The 10,276-nt window shown below is 40.7% G+C and overlaps 2 protein-coding genes across 2 annotated transcripts in view; both read right to left on the bottom strand.

Annotated features, from left to right (window-relative positions):
- LOC111972583 (uncharacterized) overlaps positions 1-1,169 on the bottom strand; it is a 15,176-nt gene extending 14,007 nt beyond the window's left edge. Inside the window, exon 1 of the mRNA XM_070449200.1 lies at positions 757-1,169. The gene's annotated coding sequence lies outside the window, so the exon portion shown is untranslated. The remainder of the gene's footprint in view (positions 1-756) is intronic.
- Positions 1,170-1,630: 461 nt separating this feature from the next.
- The window catches only part of LOC111980294 (anion exchange protein 3-like), a 78,435-nt gene continuing 69,789 nt past the window's right edge, over positions 1,631-10,276 (bottom strand). Inside the window, 4 exon segments of the mRNA XM_024011017.2 lie at positions 1,631-4,292; positions 7,272-7,445; positions 8,189-8,358; positions 9,779-10,032. Of these exon segments, the coding sequence (XP_023866785.2) occupies positions 4,215-4,292; positions 7,272-7,445; positions 8,189-8,358; positions 9,779-10,032 (676 nt within the window). The 3' untranslated portion in view covers positions 1,631-4,214.

Below are 10,276 nucleotides of genomic sequence, written 5' to 3'. Positions count from 1 at the left end.
TCCCCCTGCTGTGTCCACATCACCACTCTGCCCCTCCCCCTGCTGTGTCCACATCACCACTCTGCCCCTCCCCCTGCTGTGTCCACATCACCACTCTGCAATGCATCGACGGGACTCTGAGAGCCAACCCTCTGGTGTGGGAACACATCGTACACACACGCAAGCATGTAAATAGACACACACACAACCGCAGACATACAAATACACTATCAAGTGAGACACACTCGAGTTAGCAAACAGTAAGTTGGATATCTGTATGACATACATAAAAATAAATATTGACACATGCACTGTGGCAATATTAACTTGAACATATTGTTAGGGCAAGCTCAATCAACAAAGTCATATGAATAGAAACCAGTACACTACACTGGCTACATGTGAAATGGACTAATCACTATTCCCAGAATTTAGTCTTGAGTCAGACATACAAACATTGTAACATTTGGGTTATGATCAGTTTATGGCTACTTCCCATATCTTTAAATCATATTAGAAGACGACTGTAGTGGAGCATACTTTATAGAGTAAACTAGCTAGTAATCGGTCTGTAATATTGCGACACTTCGTGTGTCTGCCTGCCTATTAACAATATGCATAGTTCATAATGTTATTCCCTCGCTTCAGCTATTGCACGGTTTTAGTTACYTCAAACATATTTATAACTAGTCCTTCTTCAACATGTGGTTCCATGGGTATTACAGTCTACCATCAAACATCAACAATAAGACATATAGGATAGTATAGCTAGCCTACCTCAAAACAGATATTAGCCACTGCTCCATGGTCCACCACCAACCACTTGACTTGAATCTTCTTTTCCAGCTTGCTTTATTTTAACGGATGGACATATTTTAAAGTTTAGGTGGCTAATGAGCACCAAGACGTTTTATCTCTACATTACTTTCATAAGGCTGTTTGAAAATTATTTGCTAGGAGATAGCTAAGCTAGTCAACATGTTTCAGCTAGCTAAGCTACCTAGCTTGAAGACGTGGTAAAAGTACATAGAAAAAAACTAACTAGCTATGAAGTTGACAGTCCAATCAAAGTTACCAGACACAAGGTGTTGATTTATCAGTGGACAATGAGCTTTCTTAGGCGGGCACTTCTACTGTAAACCAATGGAGCACCAAAGAGGTGTTTTTCCTGGCTAGCTCTCCCAGCAGGTGCTGCGGTGATGTAGTGTCCCCATGAGTGACAGCACCCTGAGCCAATCACGCGCAAACAGACAAGATCAACGACGCCTACACTCTGTACTTTTTCTGTCTGCCCCTCCAACACAGAAAGCACAGAACGAGGCTGAAATAGCGGCCTTACTCAACGAAAACTGACGAAAACAACAATACAATGGGAACGTGACCACTTATGKTTTATAAAATCAAGCATTTTTTTTATATAATAAAAGGTTATGGTTGCTAACTGTTATCCTATATTGTTGTGACATGCAATAACAGAATTTAATGCAAATCTCCTGGATATTGGTAGGGCTCCACCCCACCTACCACACGTGACATATCACCACTGCACACCCATATATTAAACTATGGTGCTAATAGTGTTGTATTATATTGTTATGTACTTAAATGAGATTTGAATAAAGAGTTGATAGATTTATTTGAAACACATAATAAATATTTATTTTCAGACAAAAAAATAATTTGTTTTACAGTAGTTTGAAAACTCCTTCACAATAACAGCAGGCTGAATTGCTATTCAAGTATCCACATAACATAAGTATATTTCAGTATTGCTAATGCTAAAGTAATTAATAATTTACCATAAAATAAACTCACATTAAAAAAAATTCTCAGACTGACAAACCACACTTCGTCATTACAGTCAGGTATCGTTTTCAGAGCAGAACGAGTTATATCTCTGTTTGAGTGTGGCAATATGTTTATGTGTGTGTCACTATATTTGTGTGTGACATGACTTCATGCTGATTTTAACACACAAGTATAGCATGTAAAAACCATTGTGGCCTGCAGGACATCTTTCAATGCCTCAAGACACTCAATTAAAGTAAAATTCCCCTTTAAATAATCACTGACCTGACGCTTAGCGAATTCTAAAGAGAATAATAACTATTTAAAGGGGATCTTCACCTTTATAACGTCATATTTATTACATGGCGCAAACAAGTTTGGAATGACTCATTCAAATGAATATGCAGTACAAAAAAGGACTGGGGAAAAACGAGCTCATTATACAATAGGATGTCGCCACAGGGTTAGCGGTTCTATCATATTCCTGATGACAGTAGATACATAAAGCTATACAGGAGTACATTTCTGATTGTCTACTTATTAATTAATAGCCTTCACAAGTGTGCATAATGTACAGACAACAAAAACATTCCTTGTCCTAGACATCCAATCAAATGAGGGGGGGAAAAAAGGGCCCGGAGACTTTCAATCAAGCGAGAGGTCTAGGTAGCGTCGGTTCAAAAATAACAAGGCTATATTCCTAGATTTTGGGTGGGTGGTCTGGTCTGTGCTAGCATGGAGGTATCAGGTGACGAAACATTGTGGATTCCCAACGTCTGACATGCCAGGCCTTTTCCCCGGCTCCATAACAATTCAATGTTCATGTCCCTGTTCCAACACTCAGAGAATACTGACAGATCAACCCTTATTATTCTTTTGAATAATAACCACAATTCCAATTCTTGACTGAGGACTTTTTTTTGAGTGTCGGTCTTTCTCTGTCCCCTGACCGCAATACAACGTCTATTCCACGTTGGTTCAACGTCAAACAACGTTGTCTCAACCAGTGTGTGCCCATTGGGTAGGCCTATACATTCAATAAGTCTCACATGGTGTGGGGCTAAGTAGGTTGTCCATACACAATCTGCATTCAATAAGTCTCCAATCCTAGCATTTAGCATTAATACAACCAGAGTCAAAAATGGTTCTGCAACACAGCTCATGAAAACATTTTAAACACACAGACATTCTGTATGGGGTATAACTCTGAACTTTGAGGTAAAGAGTCCATTCCAGAGACTGTACATGTTAAACAAATGCTAAGTTGTATAGAATCCCTTCTGAACCAACTGTGTATAACTTGAAAAACATTTAAAAATGTCATGACTGATTTGTGTTCACAACAGGAACAACAAACTAATGGTCAAAGATCTATTTGCAGTTCAAGGGTTAGGTTCGTATGAAGCTTCAGTACCCTTCACATCCAACAGTTGCCCTCAGAACATGTAAGTACACCATGACAGTAGTGCTATACAGTGATTTTGATAACTGTGGCATAATTCCAGTGACTGTGACAAAGGTTTCAAATAAAGTTATTAATTGAACAAACAGACATTTAGAAAGAATCCCATATGTCAATATGGCTTCATAGAATTTTGGCAACTAAAACAACATTTAAATAAATAGGTAGGATAACATTTCATTCATATGGTCACAAGTACTAAAGAAACAATTGAAACGTATTCAAGGTCAGCAGATCACAATGTGTTCACATATACATCCACAGTGACATCATTGGACTGGCATGTAATGCAGAATATACCTCATAAAGAAAAACTGCTCCAACACACAAGCAGTCCTCAGTGCATCTTCGTTTCAGAAGAAATGCCCTGAGAGGTCTCATCCAATGATTCTTCTGTTCTTGGACCAGGGAACTGGTGTGGCAGTGCAGGTGAATCGCAAAGGTCAAAGGTGAGCGTGTCCTTGCGAGTAGCAAACAACTAAAAACAAATAAAAGGGAACGTCATACTGTTTGGTTAGCGACGTCATCAAACTGCACTGATAATGCCTACAGTATGAAGAAGAGGGGGAAGGCAGTTACGCTGAGGAGGCAGTGGAGTATTGGCTCCTGGTGAAACATGTGAGGGTGTCGTACAACCAGTGTTCATCCCACCGGTGCCCCAAAAATATGGGACTCCAACACTGGGAGAGGAAACCAACCTACTGGAATCCTTAGGGTTGTCGACATTACACGTACGCCTGGAATCTGTAGTGAGCTTGACCGTTAAAGGAAATTACACACAGTAATATACACATATAATATATATGTATACATAATAATGTTTCTCTGCTGGAAAAATATTCTACCCTCAGCACATCTGGGGGGGGGGGGTTGAAAAATACAGCTACCCAGACATAATAAGGTTTGCCCTCCAAAGAAGCTTGCTCGTAATTGGTTAGTGTTGGGAGACAGTGAGAGCCTATTGGGCCTCCCCATGGTCACGTGTCTAAACAAGCATGTGAATCTCGTTATACTCGTCCCGACCATCCTCGTCAAATGGGGGATGACTCGTCTTCCCGTCGAGCTTAGAGATGAAGAGTGAGGCGAGAGGGAGAGGGTGAGGGTGAGGAGAGGGAGAGGGAGAGGGAGAGGGATGAGGGAGAGGGAGAGGGAGGTTGGGAGAAGAGGTGAGGAAGGGAGGGAGGTTGGAGAGGGAGAGGTGAGGGAGAGGGAGGTTGGGAGAGGGAGGGAGAGGGGAGAGGCGTTGAGGGTGAAGGAGAGGGAGGTTGGGATGTTACCATCATCTTGATTCATTAGATTAGTGTCTTGATGCGTTGGGCCAATATAGTGAAACACACCACACACACACCACACCACACACACACACCATTATCCTCTGTGTTTTGACAAAGTCCGTTCTCAAGTTGTTGTCATTTAGATAATGAGGTGTGGAGCCTTAATTTCAAGGACAGAAATATTTTAACAGAAAGCTGATTATGTTTGAATAGTCAAATGAAATACTACAGTACTGTAGTTGTGTACCTTTCACAAACAAACTAAAATTCACTGAGAGTACAGGGTATCCATGCTACAACTTTTTTTTATTGTTATTTTTTGGTTAAATTAGGGGTGTAGATCAGTTTTAATGGAGACAGATTGTAGCATCCATCAATGTAATTGTCTGCATCACTTCCAATCCCACCCATAGATTTTTTTGCTGTTATTGTAAATATATATATTATTTTAAATATATATATATATTATGTATAATACTTTCCTTCTTTATTATTTTACCCTAACCCTACCACCCCTCCCTAATTGGAGTTAACTAATGGACAACAATATTTAGGCTTCTACTTCCATTTTATACATGCTACACTATATACATTTTATGGACAGTATATTTTACATTAGTTATCTTTTGTTTGTTTTTAGTTCCAGCCTTCAGCTACCCCCAACCCCTCCCATCTATCTCTGAAGACCATCCAGTCCCAGCCTTCAGCTACCCTCAACCCCTCCCATCTATCTCTGAAGACCATCCAGTCCCAGCCTTCAGCTACCCTCAACCCCTCCCATCTATCGCTGAACACCATCCAGTTTTGATTTAAAGCTGGGATGGTTGTTTCCCCCATATACACTGAACAAAAATATAAACGCAACATYTAAAGTGTTGGTCCAATGTTTCGTGAGCTGAAATATAAGATCACWGAAATTTTCCATACACACAAAAAGCTAATTTCTCTCAAATGTGCACAAATTTGTTTAAGTCCATGTTAGTGAGCATTTCTCCTTTGCCAAGAAAATCCAGCCATGTGACAGGTGTGACATATCAAAAAGCTGATTAAACAGCATGATTAGTACATAGGTGRAGCTTGTGCTGGGGACAATAAAAGGCCACTCTAAAATGTGCCGTTTTAAAGTGGCCACTCAAGTTGTGAGGGAGCGTACAATTGGCATGCTGACTACAGCTTGTCCACCAGAGCAGTTGCCAGAGAATTGAATGTTCATTTCTTTACCATAAGCAACCTCCAACGACATTTTAGAGATTTTGGCGGTCCGTCCAACCGGCCTCACAACCGCAGACCATGTGTAACTACGCCATCTCAGGACCTCCACATCTGGCTTCTTCACCTGCGGGATCGTCTGAGACCAGCCAGACAGCTGATGAAAATTASGAATATTTCTGTCTGTAATAAAGACCTTTTGTGGGGAAAAAATCATTCTGATTGGCTGGGCCTGGCTCCCCAGTGGGTGAGTGGGTGGGCCTAAGCCCTCCCAAGCCCACCCATGGCTGTGCCCCTGCCCAATCATGTGAAATCCATAGATCAAGGCCAAATTAATTTATTTCAATTGACTGATTTCCTTATATGAACTGTAACGCAGTAAAATCGTTGAAATTGTTGCTTGCGCTTATATTTTTTGTTCATGTATATGACATTCTATTGGCTGCAATAATTTCTTAATCCGGTGTCGTTTTGTGTATCAGTTCATAAACCATGTGTCATGGAATCGGTACATTGAAAATCTCCTCCAACTATTTTGCAAGCTGTCAATTTTTGTGTCCTTAAATTAAACTGGTCTACTTTTTTACTTAAAACAATTTTGGTCTTTAATGCAGGGCCGACATATAAATTCCTTACCTTCTTTCCTTTCCACTTCTCCTCCATTTTTGAGGTAATGCTGCAATCAGTTGGATGTAATTTTGAGTAGAGCAGACATTTCCATATACTTTTGCTAGCTGCATGTCTGACATATCTCCACCAGTCCTATTTATGACATCATTTACAAAGATTATGCTGATTTTTTTTTTTTCCTCAAGTAATTTTATATATATTTTTACCAATTTGTTTATTTGAGTTTAACCATAATATTTTATCTAATATTTGTTCTGTCTTTTCTGGTGGATTAAACTAACATTTCAACCAGCTTTCTATGGCTTGTTTTAAAAATAGCTATATTTTGGAGATTATTTCGTTGTCAAACAACCGAAAGTGAGAGATTGTAATCTGAATAAAGGGAAAAAGGCCATTCTTGAACACGGGGWGAGCCACTCTTACTAATCTGCTAGCAGTGGATCTCAATCCTGGTCCTGGGGACCCAAAGGGTGCACGTTTCTGTTTTTGCCCTAGCACTACACACCTGATTCAAATCATCAAAGCCTTTTGATGAGTTGATCATTTGAATCAGCTGTGTGGTGCTAGGGCAAAAACAAAAATGTCCACCCTTTGGATCCCCAGGACCAGAGTTGAGAACCAGTGGGCTAGAGAACCAGTTCAGATTTAAATATAGCTTTTGAATGACTGAAGCCTTTATTGAGAGGTCCAATGTTTTAATATTTCATAATTTCTGCCCTCCAAATTCATATTCATTATATAAACAGGGCTGTTTAATTTTGTCTGGCTTGCTGTTCCAAATAAAGTGGAATATTTTTTGCTTATCTAATTTAAAAAGCAAGTCTTTAGGTGTAGGCAGGGCCATGCTACTACTTCTAATGTYTGACCCAATGTTGCCCAGACCAGATGATTGGGCCAGAATTCGGATAATTCCAGGAATGTCCACCTACCGCCTGGAGCTCACGCTCTTCAAAGATCCGGGAGAGGATGAGGCGGCGGAGCGGCACGGTCATGATGAGGATGAAGGGGAAGGCGAGCGAGACCACGGTGGACTTGACCACCCACAGCAACATGATGCAGGCCAGCTGGATGATGGTGAACATGTTCATACGCCACGTCTTCACCTGCAGCAACGCTGCACAACACACACACACACACACACACACCACACCACACACACACCACACACACACACACACACAACAACCACACACACACACAACACACACACACACACCCAACACACACACACAACACACACACACACACACACACACACACACACACACACACACACACACACACACATATGGGGTTATACATGCTTATGACAAGCCTTACAATCCATTATAACTGCCTCGTAATGTATTATACCTGCATGATTTAAGTACAGTGATACGAATTGTATTGAAGTCATACTATATTGCCAATTAACAGTGTTTGGAAATCATTTGTTTAGGGATAATGTTCTGGGCAGGACAATTGACAAGCTAGACATACAGACAGACAGACAGGCAAAAAATAGTTGTTACGCAGCATATGGAATTTGTTATATAGAATTAGATGGATTGAGCTCCATCTACTGGGTGGATCTCCTCTAGTCTTTTACTTACATTGATCACAAAAGTGACATTAGATCAATGTATTGGGGCAACTTCATCATATTGTTATTGATTTTTATATATTTTTWAAATTTTATTTCAAATTAAGCCCACACACACAATCTCAATAAAATCACAAACAGACCAGGAATAGAAACCAGACATCTATAACAGAAACTGATCATCATATTCTGGTAGAGGGAACACCTTGGTCACGTACAGTATATGTGGTTAGACTCTCCATGATATTCTGGTAAAGGGCTCACCTTGGTCACATATATGTGGTCGGGGTGGTGCTTGGCGGGCGTGAACATGAGAGTGATGCGCTCGTAGAGCTGGATGCCGGTGATRGACGTGACGCCCATGTAGAGGAAGATCCCGAACAACACGGCCAGCGGAATGTGACGAAGCACATCTGTCATCACGAGGGACATGCCTATGGAAAGTCAAAGGTGAAAGGTCAAATGTGTGACATCTAGGTTGCCTAGGGATCTGTAGGGTAGTCAATCTCGGTTAACCCAAGACTAATGTTAAACCAGAACTAAATGTTAACCACAAGTAAATGTTAAGCCACAAGTAAATGTTAAGCGAGGACTAAATGTTAAATCACAACTAAATGTTAATCCAGAACAAAATGTTAATCCAAAACTAAATGCTAATCCTGAATTAGATGTTAAAACATAACTAAATGTTAACCAAAATGAAATGTTAACCAGAACAAAATGTTAACCAGAACTAAATGTTAACCAGAACTAAATGTTAACCCAGAACTAAATACTAAACTAAAGGTTAAGTACGGACTAAATGTTAAGCCAGAACGAAATGTTAATCCATAACAAAAAATTGACAAGCTTTTTGTTCAGGTGGAACAGCAAACAGGAACATAAATAAGGTTTGTTAGTTTTAATCACAGAGGAAGCCTTGTTATACACAGATAAATAACACCTCTACAACCAGAGGAAGCCTTGTTATACACAGATAAATAACACCTCTTCAACCAGTGGAAGCCTTGTTATACACATATAAATAACACCTCTACAACCAGAGGAAGCCTTGTTATACACAGATAAATAACACATCTACAACCAGAGGAAGCCTTGTTATACACAGATAAATAACACTTCTTCAACCAGAGGAAGCCTTGTTATACACAGATAAATAACACCTCTACAACCAGAGGAAGCCTTGTTATACACAGATAAATAACACCTCTACAACAGAGGAAGCCCTGTTATACACAGAATAATAACACCTCTACAAACCAGAGGAGCCTTGTTATAACTTATCAGATAATAACACCTCTACAAACCAGCAGGAACCTTGTTATACACAGATAAATAACACTATTCAACCAGTGGAAGCCTGTTATACACAGATAAATAACACCTTCTAAACCAGAGGAAGCCTTGTTATACAACAGATAATAAACTCTACAGACCAGAGGAAGCCTTGTATACACAGTGAATAACACGTCTACAACCAGAGGAAGCTTGTTTTACATCAGATAAAATAACACCTCTTCAACAGAGGAAAGCCTTGTTTATACACAGATAAATAAACCGCTCTAAACCAGAGGAAGCCTTGTTATACACAGATAATAATAACACCTCTACAACCAGAGGAAGCCTTGTTATACACAGATAAATAACACCTCTACAACCAGAGGAAGCCTTGTTATACACAGATAAATAACATATCTACAACCAGACTGAAGTCACTGTCAACTCATTGTCTGTTTATTTTCCTATTTCTTGGTTTGCTTTCCATGTTACTTTCCCGAGTCCTGATTCAAAGACACCTCAGAATGGACTAGATATCCAATCCAACCCTTTCCAGAACAGCAGCATCTTCCTCACCCACGAGCACGGCGACTACAAGGCCTGTCAACCGCTGCTCCTTCACCTCCTGGATCACGGGCTTCTCGCCAGGCGCTGTGGCCTTGCTCATGACAGTAAGGGCGTTGACGTGCGTGACAGAGCGCACCGTGGCCGCGGTGAGCCAGGGCAGGCCTAACAGAGGGCACATGGCGCCCAGCGTGACGATGAGCAGCAGGTCAAGGTGGAAGCCAGAGCCCTTGACCAGGCGACGCTCCTTCTTGCTGACGATGAGTCTGGGATGGGGGGAGAGGGGGGTAAGGAAAGTGTAAGGGAGGTGTAAATAAACACTCCTGTACACACACACATACATACAGAAACACATTCGTGCAAAATCATACACACTCAGATATGCGTGCAAAATCACACACACACACACACACACACACACACACACACACACACACACACACACACACACACACATCCAACCACCAGCATATAACAAGATATACTGCAAAATCACATACAAAACGTGAG

Source organism: Salvelinus sp. IW2-2015, linkage group LG2 (genome assembly GCF_002910315.2).
Source record: "Salvelinus sp. IW2-2015 linkage group LG2, ASM291031v2, whole genome shotgun sequence".
Lineage (NCBI taxonomy): Eukaryota > Metazoa > Chordata > Actinopteri > Salmoniformes > Salmonidae > Salvelinus > Salvelinus sp. IW2-2015.
Note: the sequence above shows the minus strand (reverse complement) of the source record. Positions and strands in the feature narration are given on the sequence as shown.